This window comes from Myxine glutinosa, chromosome 2, assembly GCF_964187855.1.
Source record: "Myxine glutinosa chromosome 2, kmMyxGlut1.1, whole genome shotgun sequence".
Classification (NCBI taxonomy): Eukaryota; Metazoa; Chordata; class Myxini; order Myxiniformes; family Myxinidae; genus Myxine; species Myxine glutinosa.
In genome coordinates this window covers 96966646-96986491 of record NC_136262.1, presented here as the reverse complement: position 1 = coordinate 96986491, position 19846 = coordinate 96966646, and the positions used below count along the sequence as shown (strand labels likewise).

Genomic DNA, 19846 nt, shown 5'->3' with positions numbered 1-19846 from the left:
CAGGAATGGGAGCTGTATGCTCATGTGCAGGTGTGGGAACCATATGTTTGTGTGCAGGTGTGGGAACAAACAGTACGTTTGTGTACAGGAATGGAAGCTGTATGCTCATGTAGAGGTGGCAGGCACTTACAGGAACGAATAACTTGATGAAAGCGACGGCTTGTTCACAATATTTTGCATCTGCAAGAAAGGGAAATATTTAACCCTTTGGAGACATGGGATTTTAAACCCACACTGGAATATCATTCAATTTAATTTTTACATTTCTTCCTGTGGATAATTTTATACATTTAAAAAAACGAATGATTTTTCGGGGACATGGGATTTTAAACCCACCCTGGAATATCATGAACTTTAATTTTTACATTTCTTCCTGTGGATAATTTTATACATTTTAAAAAACGAATGATTTTTCGGAGACATGGGATTTTAAACCCACCCTGGAATATCATTAAATTTAATTTACATTTCTTCCTATGGATAATTTTATACATTTAAAAAAACGAATGATTTTTCGGAGACATGGAATTTTAAACCCACCCTGGAATATCATTAAATTTCTTTTTTACATTTCTTCCTGTGGATAATTTTATACATTAAAAAAAAACGAATGATTTTTCGGAGACATGGAATTTTAAACCCACCCTGGAATATCATTAAATTTCTTTTTTACATTTCTTCCTGTGGATAATTTTATACATTAAAAAAAAACGAATGATTTTTCGGAGACATGGAATTTTAAACCCACCCTGGAATATCATTAAATTTCTTTTTTACATTTCTTCCTGTGGATAATTTTATACATTAAAAAAAAACGAATGATTTTTCGGAGACATGGAATTTTAAACCCACCCTGGAATATCATAAAATTTCATTTTTACATTTCTTCCTGTGGATAATTTTATACATCAAAAAAAACGAATGATTTTTCGGAGACATGGGATTTTAAACCCACCCTGGAATATCATGAACTTTAATTTTTACATTTCTTCCTGTGGATAATTTTATACATTAAAAAAAAACGAATGATTTTTCGGAGACATGGGATTTTAAACCCACCCTGGAATATCATTAAATTTCATTTTTACATTTCTTCCTGTGGATAATTTTATACATTTTAAAAAACGAATGATTTTTCGGAGACATGGAATTTTAAACCCACCCTGGAATATCATTAAATTTAATTTACATTTCTCCCTGTGGATAATTTTATACATAAAAAAAAAACGAATGATTTTTCGGAGACATGGAATTTTAAACCCACCCTGGAATATCATTAAATTTAATTTACATTTCTTCCTATGGATAATTTTATACATTTTAAAAAACGAATGATTTTTCAGAGACATGGGATTTTAAACCCACCCTGGAATATCATTAAATTTCATTTTTACATTTCTTCCTGTGGATAATTTTATACATTTAAAAAAACGAATGATACTCTTGTTATTCGAGTTATACAATGCGAATGCTTAATGGAATGGAGTTTTAAAAGACGACGAAATGTGAGATTATGTGATTATCTCAACGATAGCTCACGCCCTGCACAATCAAAGTTCGTTTTTGAAACGAAGATAATAAATACATTTTGTCCTTACAAGAGAAGAGTTCGTGAAAGTGCATCTTACCGCATTCACAACTTTTCCACCGAGGGTTTTATATTCCGTGCTGCTTGGGTTTCCAAACTGAGCCACAAATATCTTATCGATGATGATGAATTCAATGCCGAGGGGGTAGTAGCCAGAATTGGATCCTGAAATGACAACAAGTCTCAGCACGTGGGGATATAGGTGCACTACCTTTGGGAGAACTTCCTGCATTGGACTGAAGCCTCACAGAGGGACTTGTACGTACCGTCGACCTTGATGCTCGTTACATCGATGAAAATCCCCGTGTTTCCAAGTTCTCCCTTTGTCAGGTTTTGTAGGATTAAATCAAAGACTTCGGCCTGGACGATGTTGCTCGTTCGATTCACGAACGTCGTCACACCGATATTGAGAAAGCCATCCTTGTCTCTGCTGGATTAAGGAAGTAGGTACATTCTGTTTTAATAGACCAACTGCACGAGAATTAAATAAAACCCATCAACATTTAATCTTATGGTGTCTACATGGGTACTGGGGACGAATTCTCTTGCCTTAAGAGTATGCATGATACCTGCAGGAAAATGGAGCATTGATAACATATAAGTTGAAACACTTACGTAATTTCGGTAGTGACGTTTGTGACTTCTCCATATGTTCCCATCATTGACTCAAACTATAAGGAGAAAGAAAAGTTACAAAATATACCTTTGCTGTTTCTAATGATCTCATGTTCACAATTCAAATTGTTCAACCAATAATGCACATTACATGGGAATTAATGTTTTATTGTGATGACGTAACTTTCCACCACAAAAATGCGGACATGTGGAATTGATAGTCATTTTTGAAGGACTGTTCCAATGTTCATTCCAGGTACCTTTATGGCACGAGGAATGTGCAGAACTGATTGCATGTTTCCACATAACATAATTACCTCCGCCACCAAAGATGGATGGAGGTTATGTTTTCTCCCCTGTCTGTCTGTCTGTCTGTTTGTCTGTCCGTTTGTGAACGAGATATCTCAAAAAGTTGTGGATGGATTCGGACGAAATTTGGCAGAGATGTAGTGTATGTGACAAGAACGAAATGATTAGATTTTGGTGAAGATCCGGATTCGGATCCGGCTACTAGAATTTTTTCAATGATTCTTCTCAGATTTGAGTGTTCAAATGGCCATCGTAATGACAGTGCAATGCAGTGATTGCTGCTGGAGATGGACACACGTGGTATTGAGATTGTTACTTCCACGTTAGATCCATATGTGTAAACACTCACTACAACGCAGCATTGCGTGATTATGTTATAATGAAATGGACATGTAATTATTCACATTTATCTCTATCACAGGTTTGTACCTCATCTGTGTCCCATGATGTGACATCAGTAAATTGCATTCACAGCAATCGCTTGTTGTCTTTTATGGTGCAAAGTGTGTTTCGATCGATCCCTATTGCTTCTTTGTAATTTCTACAAATACCTCAAGTGGTAAACTCTCTCCTTGTATGTACATTCTCCGCTATCTTTTATGTCGATGAGTTTTGGGCGGGGCAAGGGGGGTTAAGGGGGGGGGGGGGGGGGGTTGCTTACCTGGGAGTTGATCTTTTGGCGAATGACCTCTTTGTTGTCATCGTGAAGGTTGTTGGTCAATTTAAACGTGGTCTTCACGGCCAACGGGCTATTCAAGGTTGCAGCTGCAAAGAGATGAGAGGGAGCAGGTTATTTAGAACTCAAACAAAAGAAACAACAAACAACAATAACAAAAGTTAATGGAACGAGATAATCATGGTTGTCTGAGAAACTCCATTTTATATCATTCAATATTGAGGTCGAAGTAGTCATAATAAATAAAACATTTCTTTGGAATATTGTACATTCGGAATATGTGCAACTTCCAGGAGTAGGTGAGGGCGAGACTACCGGAAGTAAGCTGGAACACGTGCCCTTTGGTGGTTTGTTTTCAACGTATCCAATCACGTGACTGTTGTCGCGAAGGGTGCACTAACCGGAAGTTACGTAGTCCGCGGGCGCCTGTTCAATTTATTTTTTAGCGATAATATCCATTTTTCAACGTGTTCTGTCCAACAGGGCAGGAGTGCATGAGCAAGTATGATAATTCACCCACTTATGATAATTCCCCAATTTAACATAAAAAAAATAAAGACCCAAGTTAGAGGTGGCCATCCCAACTTCGTAGAACGTTTGTATACACACCCACAGTACAACAACTACTTTTCAACTTATTTCATGCAGCGGTTTAGGACCGCATGCAACGAAGAACACATGTGTAAATTGACAGTGGCTTTCCATTCTATGAGGTTTTCATACAAAGATACTCTAATAATACTGCAAACTGCTGTGACTTGTAATACACTCACACCGGGAGGGGCGCTGGATGATATTTACAGAGAGAACTTGTGTCCATCTCCCCTCCCACATCTCTCCGAAACCCCCACGTCTCAAATCCCTGTGACTATGAATTTTTATACATGCCTGAAACCTTCCCAGGCAGGCTCAAGAACAACTACCAAGCTTCAACTCATTCTATCCAGTGGTTTCAGAGTCCATACAAGTCAATTAAACACACACACACACACACACACACACACACACACACACACACACACACACACACACACACACACACACACACACACACACACACACACACACATTATATTTACAGTGGAATGATTATCTGAGCTTCAAAATACGATGATGAGTAAGTACCTTCGACTCGCAAGGTATTCTTATCGAGCTGAAGATCGGTATTGGGAATGGATGTGTTTTCATTGTTGAGTTTGTTGAATAAAGTTCTCACAACATTGTCAGCGGCCGGTGTGTTCTCTCTTTGGAATTCCGATTGCATGCTAACTTCAACAGAGCCTTTCCTGCAAACAATTAGAAAGAGGGAGCAAGACGTTGACAAAAAAAAACACTTTTCCAAAAAATGAAATTAAAATTAAAATTGCCAAATATTTTTATTCCAAAAATAAACACGTGTCAATGTCACAGTTTGTTTCAGTTTCATCTTCGTGACCCATCCCATCCCCATTCCCCCACACCCCACATGAAAATTTACATTATTTTATTCCAAGGTAGTTTTGCAAAAGGATCCCTGATACTTGATCCAAAGAAATTCCTTTAAAACACTTTAGAGCTAATCCGTCACCGTATCTTAATTTTTTTATATATTTTTTTTACTTTGAGCCGAGTTCGATCGTACTCCGTGAAGGATACAAAATTAAATTTCTTGTCGTTTTATTGTTACACGGAGCGTTCAAAATGTTTGAGGAACAAGGAAATCACATCATGAAACGGAAAACCAAATGCTACATTGAAATCATCAGGAGCAACCTGGATAGGATTCGGGTTTCAGCCGCTACTCCTCAACCCTCAAAACCATCCAGGCGCAGCCAAGTGAACCTTCCAGAAAAACCTCTGCAAGAATTCACTTCTCCTTCGACAAATAGATCAAGAAAGAGAGAAATAAAGAAGAAGAAACAATTTGAAATGAATAAGGAAAATATGAAAAAGTAGAAAGAAATGTGAAAGAAACAAAGATGCTGGGAAGAACCCAGATATATGGATTTCAGCATTACTTCCTCAGGCAAAAACGCAGCAACAGTTACAAGCTACCAGAGGTCAGTGGGGAAGCAGAGGCCACACAGCATCAGGATATGGTACAATCGTAATGAAATGGAAAACCAAAGACTGCAAAAACCATTGTGACCACCACCACCAAAGGTGGGTGGAGGTTACGTTTTCACACCTGTCTGTATGTTTGTTTGTTTGTCTACTTGTTTGTGAACAAAATATCTCAAAAAGTTGTGGACGGATTCGGACGAAATTTGGCAGAGATGTAGCGCATGTGACAAGGACGAAATGATTCGATTTTGGTGAAGCTCCGGATTCGGATCCGGCTACTAGAATTTTTAAAGTGATTCTTCATCATTGGTAGATGGGACCAAAAACGATACATAGCAGGATATCTCAAACAGTTATGGACGAATTTGGAGCCGACGAGATTTTGATTCAGGTGTGAATCCAGATGAGTGGAAAACAAAACATAAACTGTTCAGCCTGGCGGAGGTATGCGCTCTACCTAGTGCCGTTCTCATTACTCCCGCCAGGGAGTCATGCATTCGATCGTGTCCGTGTGTGTGTGTGTGTGTGTGTGTGTGTGTGTTCGTGTGCTTGTGAACAAGATATCTGGAAAAGTTCTGAACGGATTTGGATGGAAGTTGGTGGGATGATTGCCCTTGGGATAAGGAAGAATTGATTCGTTTTTGGTGAAGCTCACGATATTATTCCGGATGCAGGAATTTTTTGAAGGATTGTTTACCATTGGAAGATCGAGCTCATTTTTTTTTAACATTATCTTCTATATATTCTATATTTAACATTGTGATATGAAAATAGTTTTCATATTTGTTGTAAATGTAGTTTAAACTCGTGGTTATGCGTTAGAGCGGTGTATTTTGTTAGCACCGTCGGCTTCAAGGTTCTTTTTTTTTTCTAATAGACATATTCTGTCATTTTAAAACCACCAAAGTGTGTATTCCGTTTCCCCGTTTCATAAAATGTATCGTTTGATACGTATAATGCTTTAAATTTTTTTTTTTTTTTTTTTTTTTAACCTCAGAAGAGATATCAACATTTACCTCAGCGAATGTCAATCGCGGTGTCAGTATTTGATGAACTTATAAAGACTTAGGCGAGTTATAAGTGTGACAAGCATGTGCACGGGATTCTTCCCCGAAGAATGAGTGGTCGCATTAGCTTGCACGACTTAAAATGAGCGAGTTTTGTTTTCACGTTTGGGCCAGTTTTACATGTTGTATCCCGAAGGAATGAAACGAACGTTTTTCTGGCTTACAATTTTATTTGAAGTCACACATGCCTCAAAATACACTCACTTATATAGAATTGAACGCTGAACCCGAAAATGTGAGTGAAATTGCCTTGTTTTTTTTAACATTATCTTCTATATATTCTAAATATATATCTGTGCAGTGTCTGTCTTGTGTTGTCTTGTCTTGTGTCGTCACTGAACTACTCCCTCAAACTTTTGTGAAATCGTACTATTCCAACTTGACCCACGGCGGGAGTATGCGCTCTACTCAGTGGTGTTCTAGTTTATAAGTGAGATAATCACACCAAGGTTTTCATTTTATTTCGAAATACTGTACACATTTGTGTAGTTAGGGAAGACATGATTTGTTTCTTTTTAGTAATATTTAGTTTATACAGAAATATAAAATCATATGTTGGTAATTTTGGACGTTCATAATAAATATTTTAAACAAAAGTTCATAGGTAATAAAACCTTTTTTTAAAGAATAAAATTTTTATTCTAAAAAATAAATAAACATTTAAAAACCTATTTAAAGTGAACAGGTAATAAAAAAAAATTTAAAAATAGGTAATATTTTAAACAAAAATGTAAAATTTAATGTGAACATCCCATCTGTTTCGATCACAGAGGTTTAATAAAAGACATGAATCAAAGGTAATATCACATTACAAAAGATGATTCATAGAATCCACTTACTTAAAGTTTTTGACTTTGCATTTGATGAACCTTGATCCATATGTGTTCTTGAACATGTTATTCAGCTGAAGAGGAAATAGGACAAGTGTTAAAATCATTTATCTGTTTTAAAACAGGAAGTGCATTCTTAATCTTTAAATTTTGCCTCTTTGAATGATAGCAACCCATAAACACGAACACAAGACGGCCAGGTGAAGACACCAGTCAAACAGACAGTCGTTCCCGATGATCGAGAAAAGAGCGAGTATTCACAAACGAGATCAAAACATGATGTACAATATTAATTTGAGATTCCAGCCCAATGCAGTGGAAACTTCGACATCACAATAAAAACAAAGAAAACGGAGAAACAACAACATCGCAATTACAGTATCTTACCTGGGGTTCAATTTGACCTGCCAGCGTTCTAAAGGCAGGTGATGAGCTGGTCTTAAGTTCGTCATTAAATTTCCTATTCACGATCTTGAAACTTAAGCCGTAGTTGACATTTGCAGATGGTTTTGTTGTTGAAGACGACGTTGATGAAGCTGAGAAACAAAACTGCAAATTAGAAAACTCAAAATCAAACAATAAATGGTATATTTTTCCGTACCTGTATAGGTCTTTATCTGCAGTAAGTATGGTGCAAGTGGGGGCTGTTGAGGATGATGCCTCAATACCTTTTGCTGTTGTTGCTGCCGATGTTCTTGAAGCAGTGACTGGAGAGGAGGAAAGTGCTGTATACTTTGCTGTTGACGTGGCTGCTCCTGAAAATGGACAACAAAGTTAATTCACTCCAAAAACAAAGATATCATAAAAATAACTTGTTTTCAGAAGAACAGGTTTAAAATGCCGATAATCTCGGTTATCATAGACATGCTTGAACTTCATGCTTGAAATAACTTTTTCAAAATAGGAGTTTTGTTTGAGCTGATAACAGCATTGTGGTTGCTGCATTAGTAGAAGTGGTTGTTGTCGTTGTTTCCGCACCTGTGGAGGTTCCCGTGAATGACGTAGTTGTGCCAGTACTGGGGGATGTTGAGGACGATGGCTCAGAACTTTGAGTGGATGTTGTGGCTGTAGAACCTGTTGATGTGGTGGCTCCTGAAAATGGATAACAAAGTTAATTTATTCCAACAACAAAAATGTATTCCAAAGATATCATAAAAATAATTTGTTTTCAGACGAACAGGTTTAAAATGCCGATAATGTCGATTATCATAACATGCTTGAAATAACTTTTTCAAAATAGGACTTTTGTTTGAGCCGATAACCGCATTCTGGTTGCTGCACTAGTATAAGTGGTTGTTGTCGTTGTATCCGCACCTGTGGAGGTTCCTGTGAATGAGGTAGTTGTGCCAGTACTGGGGGATGTTGAGGACGATGCCTCAGAACTTTGAGTGGTTGTTGTGGCTGTAGAACCTGCTGATGTGGTTGCTCCTGAAAATGGATAACAAAGGTAAGTTACTCCAACAACAAAAATTTATTCCAAAGATATCATAAAAAATAACTTGTTTTCAGAAGAACAGGTTTAAAATGCCGATAATCTCGGTTGTCATTACATGTTTGAAATAACTTTTTCAAAATAGTACTTTTGTTTGATCCGATAACAGCATTGTGGTTGCTGCACAAGTAGAATTGGTTGTTGTCATTGTATCCGCACCTGTGGAGGTTCCCGTGAATGAGGTAGTTGTGCCTGTACTGGGGGATGTTGAGGACGATGGCTCAGAAGTTTGTGTTGTTGTTGTGGCTGTAGAACCTGCTGATGTGGTGGCTCCTGAAAATGGATAACAAAGTTAATTTATTCCAACAACAAAAAATTATTCCAAAGATATCATAAAAAAAATTTGTTTTCAGAAGAACAGGTTTAAAATGTCGATAATCTCGCTTATCATAACATGCTTGAAATAACTTTTTCAAAATAGGATTTTTGTTTGAGCCGATAACCGCATTGTGGTTGCTGCACAAGTATAAGTGGTTGTTGTCCTATGCGCACCTGTGGAGGTTCCCGTGAATGACGTAGTTGTGCCAGTACTGGGGGATGTTGAGGACGATGGCTCAGAACTTTGAGTGGTTGTTGTGGCTGTAGAACCTGCTGATGTGGTTGCTCCTGAAAATGGATAACAAAGTTAATTTATTCCAACAACAAAAATTTATTCCAAAGATATCATAAAAATAATTTGTTTTCAGACGAACAGGTTTAAAATGTCGATAATGTCGATTATCATAACATGCTTGAAATAACTTTTTCAAAATAGGACTTTTGTTTGAGCCGATAACCGCATTGTGGTTGCTGCACTAGTATAAGTGGTTGTTGTCGTTGTATCCGCACCTGTGGAGGTTCCTGTGAATGAGGTAGTTGTGCCAGTACTGGGGGATGTTGAGGACGATGCCTCAGAACTTTGAGTGGTTGTTGTGGCTGTAGAACCTGCTGATGTGGTTGCTCCTGAAAATGGATAACAAAGGTAAGTTACTCCAACAACAAAAATTTATTCCAAAGATATCATAAAAAATAACTTGTTTTCAGAAGAACAGGTTTAAAATGCCGATAATCTCGGTTGTCATTACATGTTTGAAATAACTTTTTCAAAATAGTACTTTTGTTTGATCCGATAACAGCATTGTGGTTGCTGCACAAGTAGAATTGGTTGTTGTCATTGTATCCGCACCTGTGGAGGTTCCCGTGAATGAGGTAGTTGTGCCTGTACTGGGGGATGTTGAGGACGATGGCTCAGAAGTTTGTGTTGTTGTTGTGGCTGTAGAACCTGCTGATGTGGTGGCTCCTGAAAATGGATAACAAAGTTAATTTATTCCAACAACAAAAAATTATTCCAAAGATATCATAAAAATAATTTGTTTTCAGAAGAACAGGTTTAAAATGTCGATAATCTCGCTTATCATAACATGCTTGAAATAACTTTTTCAAAATAGGATTTTTGTTTGAGCCGATAACCGCATTGTGGTTGCTGCACAAGTATAAGTGGTTGTTGTCCTACGCGCACCTGTGGAGGTTCCCGTGAATGACGTAGTTGTGCCAGTACTGGGGGATGTTGAGGACGATGGCTCAGAACTTTGAGTGGTTGTTGTGGCTGTAGAACCTGCTGATGTGGTTGCTCCTGAAAATGGATAACAAAGTTAATTTATTCCAACAACAAAAATTTATTCCAAAGATATCATAAAAATAATTTGTTTTCAGACGAACAGGTTTAAAATGTCGATAATGTCGATTATCATAACATGCTTGAAATAACTTTTTCAAAATAGGACTTTTGTTTGAGCCGATAACCGCATTGTGGTTGCTGCACTAGTATAAGTGGTTGTTGTCGTTGTATCCGCACCTGTGGAGGTTCCTGTGAATGAGGTAGTTGTGCCAGTACTGGGGGATGTTGAGGACGATGCCTCAGAACTTTGAGTGGTTGTTGTGGCTGTAGAACCTGCTGATGTGGTTGCTCCTGAAAATGGATAACAAAGGTAAGTTACTCCAACAACAAAAATTTATTCCAAAGATATCATAAAAAATAACTTGTTTTCAGAAGAACAGGTTTAAAATGCCGATAATCTCGGTTGTCATTACATGTTTGAAATAACTTTTTCAAAATAGGACTTTTGTTTGATCCGATAACAGCATTGTGGTTGCTGCACAAGTAGATTTGGTTGTTGTCATTGTATCCGCACCTGTGGAGGTTCCCGTGAATGAGGTAGTTGTGCCAGTACTGGGGGATGTTGAGGACGATGGCTCAGAAGTTTGTGTTGTTGTTGTGGCTGTAGAACCTGCTGATGTGGTGGCTCCTGAAAATGGATAACAAAGTTAATTTATTCCAACAACAAAAAATTATTCCAAAGATATCATAAAAATAATTTGTTTTCAGAAGAACAGGTTTAAAATGTCGATAATCTCGGTTATCATAACATGCTTGAAATAACTTTTTCAAAATAGGATTTTTGTTTGAGCCGATAACCGCATTGTGGTTGCTGCACAAGTATAAGTGGTTGTTGTCCTATGCGCACCTGTGGAGGTTCCCGTGAATGACGTAGTTGTGCCAGTACTGGGGGATGTTGAGGACGATGGCTCAGAACTTTGAGTGGTTGTTGTGGCTGTAGAACCTGCTGATGTGGTTGCTCCTGAAAATGGATAACAAAGTCAATTTATTCCAACAACAAAAATTTATTCCAAAGATATCATAAAAATAACTTGTTTTCAGAAGAACAGGTTTAAAATGTCGATAATCTCGGTTGTCATTACATGTTTGAAATAACTTTTTCAAAATAGGACTTTTGTTTGATCCGATAACAGCATTGTGGTTGCTGCACTAGTAGAAGTGGTTGTTGTCGTTGTATCTGCACCTGTGGAGGTTCCTGTGAATGAGGTAGTTGTGACAGTACTGCGGGATGTTGAGGACGATGGCTCAGAAGTTTGTGTTGTTGTTGTGGCTGTAGAACCTGCTGATGTGGTGGCTCCTGAAAATGGATAACAAAGGTAATTTACTCCAACAAAAATTTATTCCAAAGATATCATAAAAATAATTTGTTTTCAGAAGAACAGGTTTAAAATGCCGATAATGTCGATTATCATAACATGCTTGAAATAACTTTTTCAAAATAGGACTTTTGTTTGAGCCGATAACCGCATTCTGGTTGCTGCACTAGTATAAGTGGTTGTTGTCGTTGTATCCGCACCTGTGGAGGTTCCTGTGAATGAGGTAGTTGTGCCAGTACTGGGGGATGTTGAGGACGATGCCTCAGAACTTTGAGTGGTTGTTGTGGCTGTAGAACCTGCTGATGTGGTTGCTCCTGAAAATGGATAACAAAGGTAAGTTACTCCAACAACAAAAATTTATTCCAAAGATATCATAAAAAATAACTTGTTTTCAGAAGAACAGGTTTAAAATGCCGATAATCTCGGTTGTCATTACATGTTTGAAATAACTTTTTCAAAATAGTACTTTTGTTTGATCCGATAACAGCATTGTGGTTGCTGCACAAGTAGAATTGGTTGTTGTCATTGTATCCGCACCTGTGGAGGTTCCCGTGAATGAGGTAGTTGTGCCTGTACTGGGGGATGTTGAGGACGATGGCTCAGAAGTTTGTGTTGTTGTTGTGGCTGTAGAACCTGCTGATGTGGTGGCTCCTGAAAATGGATAACAAAGTTAATTTATTCCAACAACAAAAAATTATTCCAAAGATATCATAAAAATAATTTGTTTTCAGAAGAACAGGTTTAAAATGTCGATAATCTCGCTTATCATAACATGCTTGAAATAACTTTTTCAAAATAGGATTTTTGTTTGAGCCGATAACCGCATTGTGGTTGCTGCACAAGTATAAGTGGTTGTTGTCCTATGCGCACCTGTGGAGGTTCCCGTGAATGACGTAGTTGTGCCAGTACTGGGGGATGTTGAGGACGATGGCTCAGAACTTTGAGTGGTTGTTGTGGCTGTAGAACCTGCTGATGTGGTTGCTCCTGAAAATGGATAACAAAGTTAATTTATTCCAACAACAAAAATTTATTCCAAAGATATCATAAAAATAATTTGTTTTCAGACGAACAGGTTTAAAATGTCGATAATGTCGATTATCATAACATGCTTGAAATAACTTTTTCAAAATAGGACTTTTGTTTGAGCCGATAACCGCATTGTGGTTGCTGCACTAGTATAAGTGGTTGTTGTCGTTGTATCCGCACCTGTGGAGGTTCCTGTGAATGAGGTAGTTGTGCCAGTACTGGGGGATGTTGAGGACGATGCCTCAGAACTTTGAGTGGTTGTTGTGGCTGTAGAACCTGCTGATGTGGTTGCTCCTGAAAATGGATAACAAAGGTAAGTTACTCCAACAACAAAAATTTATTCCAAAGATATCATAAAAAATAACTTGTTTTCAGAAGAACAGGTTTAAAATGCCGATAATCTCGGTTGTCATTACATGTTTGAAATAACTTTTTCAAAATAGTACTTTTGTTTGATCCGATAACAGCATTGTGGTTGCTGCACAAGTAGAATTGGTTGTTGTCATTGTATCCGCACCTGTGGAGGTTCCCGTGAATGAGGTAGTTGTGCCTGTACTGGGGGATGTTGAGGACGATGGCTCAGAAGTTTGTGTTGTTGTTGTGGCTGTAGAACCTGCTGATGTGGTGGCTCCTGAAAATGGATAACAAAGTTAATTTATTCCAACAACAAAAAATTATTCCAAAGATATCATAAAAATAATTTGTTTTCAGAAGAACAGGTTTAAAATGTCGATAATCTCGCTTATCATAACATGCTTGAAATAACTTTTTCAAAATAGGATTTTTGTTTGAGCCGATAACCGCATTGTGGTTGCTGCACAAGTATAAGTGGTTGTTGTCCTACGCGCACCTGTGGAGGTTCCCGTGAATGACGTAGTTGTGCCAGTACTGGGGGATGTTGAGGACGATGGCTCAGAACTTTGAGTGGTTGTTGTGGCTGTAGAACCTGCTGATGTGGTTGCTCCTGAAAATGGATAACAAAGTTAATTTATTCCAACAACAAAAATTTATTCCAAAGATATCATAAAAATAATTTGTTTTCAGACGAACAGGTTTAAAATGTCGATAATGTCGATTATCATAACATGCTTGAAATAACTTTTTCAAAATAGGACTTTTGTTTGAGCCGATAACCGCATTGTGGTTGCTGCACTAGTATAAGTGGTTGTTGTCGTTGTATCCGCACCTGTGGAGGTTCCTGTGAATGAGGTAGTTGTGCCAGTACTGGGGGATGTTGAGGACGATGCCTCAGAACTTTGAGTGGTTGTTGTGGCTGTAGAACCTGCTGATGTGGTTGCTCCTGAAAATGGATAACAAAGGTAAGTTACTCCAACAACAAAAATTTATTCCAAAGATATCATAAAAAATAACTTGTTTTCAGAAGAACAGGTTTAAAATGCCGATAATCTCGGTTGTCATTACATGTTTGAAATAACTTTTTCAAAATAGGACTTTTGTTTGATCCGATAACAGCATTGTGGTTGCTGCACAAGTAGATTTGGTTGTTGTCATTGTATCCGCACCTGTGGAGGTTCCCGTGAATGAGGTAGTTGTGCCAGTACTGGGGGATGTTGAGGACGATGGCTCAGAAGTTTGTGTTGTTGTTGTGGCTGTAGAACCTGCTGATGTGGTGGCTCCTGAAAATGGATAACAAAGTTAATTTATTCCAACAACAAAAAATTATTCCAAAGATATCATAAAAATAATTTGTTTTCAGAAGAACAGGTTTAAAATGTCGATAATCTCGGTTATCATAACATGCTTGAAATAACTTTTTCAAAATAGGATTTTTGTTTGAGCCGATAACCGCATTGTGGTTGCTGCACAAGTATAAGTGGTTGTTGTCCTATGCGCACCTGTGGAGGTTCCCGTGAATGACGTAGTTGTGCCAGTACTGGGGGATGTTGAGGACGATGGCTCAGAACTTTGAGTGGTTGTTGTGGCTGTAGAACCTGCTGATGTGGTTGCTCCTGAAAATGGATAACAAAGTCAATTTATTCCAACAACAAAAATTTATTCCAAAGATATCATAAAAATAACTTGTTTTCAGAAGAACAGGTTTAAAATGTCGATAATCTCGGTTGTCATTACATGTTTGAAATAACTTTTTCAAAATAGGACTTTTGTTTGATCCGATAACAGCATTGTGGTTGCTGCACTAGTAGAAGTGGTTGTTGTCGTTGTATCTGCACCTGTGGAGGTTCCTGTGAATGAGGTAGTTGTGACAGTACTGCGGGATGTTGAGGACGATGGCTCAGAAGTTTGTGTTGTTGTTGTGGCTGTAGAACCTGCTGATGTGGTGGCTCCTGAAAATGGATAACAAAGGTAATTTACTCCAACAAAAATTTATTCCAAAGATATCATAAAAATAATTTGTTTTCAGAAGAACAGGTTTAAAATGCCGATTATCATAACATGCTTGAAATAACTTTTTCAAAATAGGACTTTTGTTTGAGCCGATGACAGCATTGTGGTTGCTGCACTCGTAGGAGTGGTTGTTGTCGTATGCGCACCTGCGGAGGTTTCCGTGAATGAGGTAGTTGTGCCAGTTCTGGGTGATGTTGAGGACGATGCCTCAGAAGTTTGTGTTGTTGTTGTGGCTGGAGAACCTGCTGACGTGGTTGCTCCTGAAAATGGATAACAAAGGTAATTTACTCCAACAACAAAAATTTATTCCAAAGATATAAAAACAATTTGTTTTCAGAAGAACAGGTTTAAAATGCCGATAATGTCGATTATCATAACATGCTTGAAATAACTTTTTCAAAATAGGACTTTTGTTTGAGCCGATAACCGCATTGTGGTTGCTGCACAAGTATAAGTGGTTGTTGTCCTATGCGCACCTGTGGAGGTTCCCGTGAATGACGTAGTTGTGCCAGTACTGGGGGATGTTTGGGACGATGGCTCAGAACTTTGAGTGGTTGTTGTGGCTGTAGAACCTGCTGATGTGGTGGCTCCTGAAAATGGATAACAAAGTTAATTTATTCCAACAACAAAAATTTATTCCAAAGATATCATAAAAATAACTTGTTTTCAGAAGAACAGGTTTAAAATGCCGATTATCATAACATGCTTGAAATAACTTTTTCAAAATAGGACTTTTGTTTGATCCGATGACAGCATTGTGGTTGCTGCACAAGTGGAAGTGGTTGTTGTCGTATCTGTACCTGTGGAGGATCCTGTGAATGAAGTAGTTGTGCCAGTTCTGGGTGATGTTGAGGACGATGGCTCAGAACTTTGAGTGGTTGTTGTGGCTGTAGAACCTGTTGATGTGGTTGGTCCTGAAAAGGGACAACAAAGTTCATTTATTCCAAAAACAAAAATATCATAAAAACGATTTATTTTCAGAAGAACATGCTTAACATGCCGATACACTACCATTTACCAGAAAATGCTTGAAAAAAATGTTTCAAAAGAGAACTGTTGTTTTTTACACTTGAATCGAGTTTGGGGAAAAAAATATCTAGAAACGCTGTGGCCATTTTACAGGTTATACCTGTTGAAGCTCCAGTAATTGTAGACGTATCATTACTTCCTGTAGAGGTCACTGTTGATGCTGCTGTGGTTTGAACCAATGAAAACACTGTGGTTGCTGCACCTGTGGAAGTTTCGAAAATGATGGAACCAGGAGCCTCATGCCGCATATTAAATCGTAATAATAATAACATGCACATGGTATCAAATATCGGATGGATGTACTCACCAGCGAATGCGATCCAAAGGAAGGAAAACATCAGGAATGTTGTAATAAATCTTCCCATTTTAAATCTTCTTCAAAGTGTAAAAATCGCTGAAATCGTTTCTGATGAAAACTCTTCGAGTCTGATGAAAGAACATAAGATTTTTCTTCATTTCTGTATTAAGTTTGTAATACGGTAAGTAATTGCTTACATTGTAACATTCCTACAAATTCGGCCTTCCACGTTTCAGGAAAAACGAACTTGTTTCATTTATCTCTTACATTCTCATGTTTATCTTTGTTCTTCTTTGGACTAAGATTTGCTGCATTGGAAATGCACAAGTATGACGTCACACTTGCAGGATAAACTCGTGAAATCACGGCACATCCAGGTTCGAAGATTAAATCTCGAAACTTTTTACAAATGCAACAAAAAATAAATAATTTTCATATATTCACGACTGACTTGCACACCTGTGCCGGAAAATTACAAAGATTAAAACACTCCTTTCCTCCTACGGCATGGTAAACGACCTTTGCAGGTAAATGGAAATGGAGCTCACCTTGAGTCTCTTCTGAACCAAATGACAACTCGATTATCTTTACCTGGTTATTCAATCAGAGACTGGAATCGTTAACCCAACTAGAAACCAACTGTGATCTGTCCGCAAATATGACATGGAACCTGGAGGTGGTTTATATGGAGAAATCACCTTCATAGCCCCGCCCTTTATAGCACATACCTTTGGCAATAGCACACCTACCTTGGTCATTGCGAGTCACCAATTTGCGTCAAGATGAAATCTTCCATTAAGTCATTGAAAGAATGTAGAGTTCGCAGCAATAAATCGCTCAAAACTCGTGAGAAAGGCGAAATCGTTTAAATTCCATTAGATTCAGTTGCTTTGACGTCCAAAGTGGACGCCTAACGCGTCAATAAAACCTGAAATATCACTTATTTGTTTATTTGATTTTTTTTTTATTACTTTTTTAAGATAAAAATACATTCAAAGGTTTATTTTTTGATAATTTTATCTTTATCTTTGAAAGGTATCAATTTTTTCTCATTCCATTCATTTAACTGTAGTTTCTTACTTTTTTATTCGTGTCTTTCCTACATTTTAACTTATACAGGGTGTTCCAAAAAGACCCCGATAACTATGGTTGTTAATATGTTAAGAACCACAAATGATACAACGATACATGATACAGAAACTCAAAGTTTTGTCCACATCATCAATACACTTCAACGTGAGCTCCATTTGTCGAGCGCAGGACATCCAGCAAGGGACAAGGGAGTTTTTAGGGAGGTTTTTTGGTTTTTTCCCCTCTTTTTGTCCCCCGTCGCACCGCGGAGCGAAAGGGGGACTATGGTTTTCCCCTCCGTCCGTGTGTCTGTCCGTCCGTCCGTCCGTCCGTCTGTGCGTGCGTGCGTGCGTGTGTGCGTGCGTACGTGTGTGCGTGCATGTGTAGGTGAAGGACCGCATTCGAATTTGGTGTGTGGGTGCAACCCACGTCAAAATCCAAGATGGCCGCCGCCATGTATGTCTGATGCCATGTATGTCTGAACCTTGTGAGCGGAATATCTTGAAAAATAGGCGAAGTACCAACTTCTAATCTGGTGTGTGGGTGTATCTAGGCACAAGGAAGAACGCTATTGAAAATTGGGTCGCCACGTCAAAATCCAATATGGCCGCCGCCATGTATGTCTGAACATTGTGAGCTGAATATCTTGAAAAATAAGCGTAGTACCAACTTCTAATCTGGTGTGTGGGTGTATCTAGGCATAAGGAAGAACGCTATTGAAAATTGGGTTGCCACGTCAAAATCCAAGATGGCCGCCAACATGTATGTCTGAACCTTGTGAGCGGAATATCTTGAAAAATAGGCGAAGTACCAACTTCTAATCTGGTGTGTGGGTGTATCTAGGCACAAGGAAGAACGCTATTGAAAATTGGGTCGCCACGTCAAAATCCAATATGGCCGCCGCCATGTATGTCTGAACATTGTGAGCTGAATATCTTGAAAAATAAGCGTAGTACCAACTTCTAATCTGGTGTGTGGGTGTAACTAGGCATAAGGAAGAACGCTATTGAAAATTGGGTTGCCACGTCAAAATCCAAGATGGCCGCCAACATGTATGTCTGAACCTTGTGAGCGGAATATCTTGAAAAATAGGCGAAGTACCAACTTCTAATCTGGTGTGTGGGTGTATCTAGGGAGAAGGAAGAACGCTATTGAAAATTGGGTCGCCACGTCAAAATCCAAGATGGCCGCCGCCATGTATGTCTGAACATTGTGAGCTGAATATCTTGAAAAATAAGCGTAGTACCAACTTCTAATCTGGTGTGTGGGTGTATCGAGGCATAAGGAAGAACGCTATTGAAAATTGGGTTGCCACGTCAAAATCCAAGATGGCCGCCTACATGTATGTCTGAACCTTATGAGCGAAATATCATATCATAACATGTTTTCTGCGTCTTCCACTTTGTCAACTCACATCACTTCCCCGACGGGGTCCTAGGCTTAATGCTTGTTATCGTTTTTCCCCCTCTTTTTTATTGTTTTTTTGGTGTTTTTTTACATCTACTTTTTGTATATCGTGGGGACGGTGCAAAGCGGTACACGAGTTCTTGCCATGTTCGGCTCAGTATGTTTATGTCCACCAGTGCGCATGCAGCTGTGATCCGAGGACGAAGATCCTGCAGGTTTGTTACATTGGTGTTACACACACCATCTTTGACAAACCCCCACAGAAAAAAAACAAGACCGGAATCTAACAGCGGCGTAACCGGGCTTGTAAATATTATAAATCACAAGCACATATGATTAGCTTTTTAAACAGTCGCTAATGCTGCTTATAACATTAAACAAGAAATTTGGAGGAATTCCGACATCCGTGAGGTAAGTTTTACTTGCAGAACTGAGCGAAGATCTACTGTAATCTATGTACCTCACAAGGGTTGGGTTAATAACATGACCCTTCCTGCCTGGCCTATAAGTCCTGTGTCGTTGGAAGATCCGTAACGCCGATGCTTTCGATATTTCATGGTCATTTTAACAATCGGTTTGTTTGTGTTTCGCACTGAATGAAAAATGTAAAGGTAGAGAATGGCGATTGTGATATATGAAAGGTTCGACGATATGTTCGGCATGAACGACATTGGAATTAAAATGGCGGAGTGTGGAGTCAGCCATTGAATGCCGTGATGACATCAGACGTAAGCACATTACCCTGTCATGTGACCATATTCCCAGCTCTGATTGGTATACGTTTGAGGGGACATACATACATACATACAGATGGACAAACACTGTTCTAGACGGCTTTGCCCTATGGGCCGCATCATAAAAATCAAGGGGGGCGTTATGTCTGGTGATTTTTGGGGACCAGGCAGTTGATCCGTCCTGGCTAATCCAACGACCTGGAAAGTTTGCATTCAGAACAGCTTGAACAACTAATGCCCAATGAGAGGGAGCACTGTCCTGTTAAAAATGATATCGGGTTGCAGGTCTTCAATCTGTGGGAAGGAGAATCCTTCCAACAT

The 19846-nt window shown here is 38.6% G+C and overlaps 1 protein-coding gene across 36 annotated transcripts in view; it reads right to left on the bottom strand.

The window, feature by feature from the left end:
- LOC137422335 (uncharacterized) overlaps window positions 1-16972 on the bottom strand; it is a 30975-nt gene extending 14003 nt beyond the window's left edge. Inside the window, exons 1-35 of one of the 36 annotated variants that reach the window (XM_078771269.1) lie at window positions 16862-16972; window positions 16323-16441; window positions 16116-16217; window positions 15787-15900; window positions 15133-15246; window positions 14812-14925; window positions 14476-14589; window positions 14143-14256; window positions 13806-13919; window positions 13470-13583; window positions 13137-13250; window positions 12800-12913; window positions 12464-12577; window positions 12131-12244; window positions 11794-11907; window positions 11461-11574; window positions 11125-11238; window positions 10792-10905; window positions 10455-10568; window positions 10119-10232; window positions 9786-9899; window positions 9449-9562; window positions 9113-9226; window positions 8780-8893; window positions 8443-8556; window positions 8107-8220; window positions 7797-7883; window positions 7516-7664; window positions 7138-7202; window positions 4314-4474; window positions 3174-3277; window positions 2204-2259; window positions 1855-2018; window positions 1629-1753; window positions 131-180 (exon numbers count right to left, since the gene is read on the bottom strand). In XM_078771269.1, coding sequence (XP_078627395.1) covers window positions 131-180; window positions 1629-1753; window positions 1855-2018; window positions 2204-2259; window positions 3174-3277; window positions 4314-4474; window positions 7138-7202; window positions 7516-7664; window positions 7797-7883; window positions 8107-8220; window positions 8443-8556; window positions 8780-8893; window positions 9113-9226; window positions 9449-9562; window positions 9786-9899; window positions 10119-10232; window positions 10455-10568; window positions 10792-10905; window positions 11125-11238; window positions 11461-11574; window positions 11794-11907; window positions 12131-12244; window positions 12464-12577; window positions 12800-12913; window positions 13137-13250; window positions 13470-13583; window positions 13806-13919; window positions 14143-14256; window positions 14476-14589; window positions 14812-14925; window positions 15133-15246; window positions 15787-15900; window positions 16116-16217; window positions 16323-16380 — 3743 coding nt within the window. In that variant the 5' untranslated portion in view covers window positions 16381-16441; window positions 16862-16972. The remainder of the gene's footprint in view (window positions 1-130; window positions 181-1628; window positions 1754-1854; window positions 2019-2203; window positions 2260-3173; window positions 3278-4313; window positions 4475-7137; window positions 7203-7515; window positions 7665-7796; window positions 7884-8106; window positions 8221-8442; window positions 8557-8779; window positions 8894-9112; window positions 9227-9448; window positions 9563-9785; window positions 9900-10118; window positions 10233-10454; window positions 10569-10791; window positions 10906-11124; window positions 11239-11460; window positions 11575-11793; window positions 11908-12130; window positions 12245-12463; window positions 12578-12799; window positions 12914-13136; window positions 13251-13469; window positions 13584-13805; window positions 13920-14142; window positions 14257-14475; window positions 14590-14811; window positions 14926-15132; window positions 15247-15786; window positions 15901-16115; window positions 16218-16322; window positions 16442-16861) is intronic. The other 35 variants (XM_078771290.1, XM_078771293.1, XM_078771292.1 and 32 more) reach the window with 35 other exon arrangements.
- Window positions 16973-19846: the final 2874 nt, after the last annotated feature.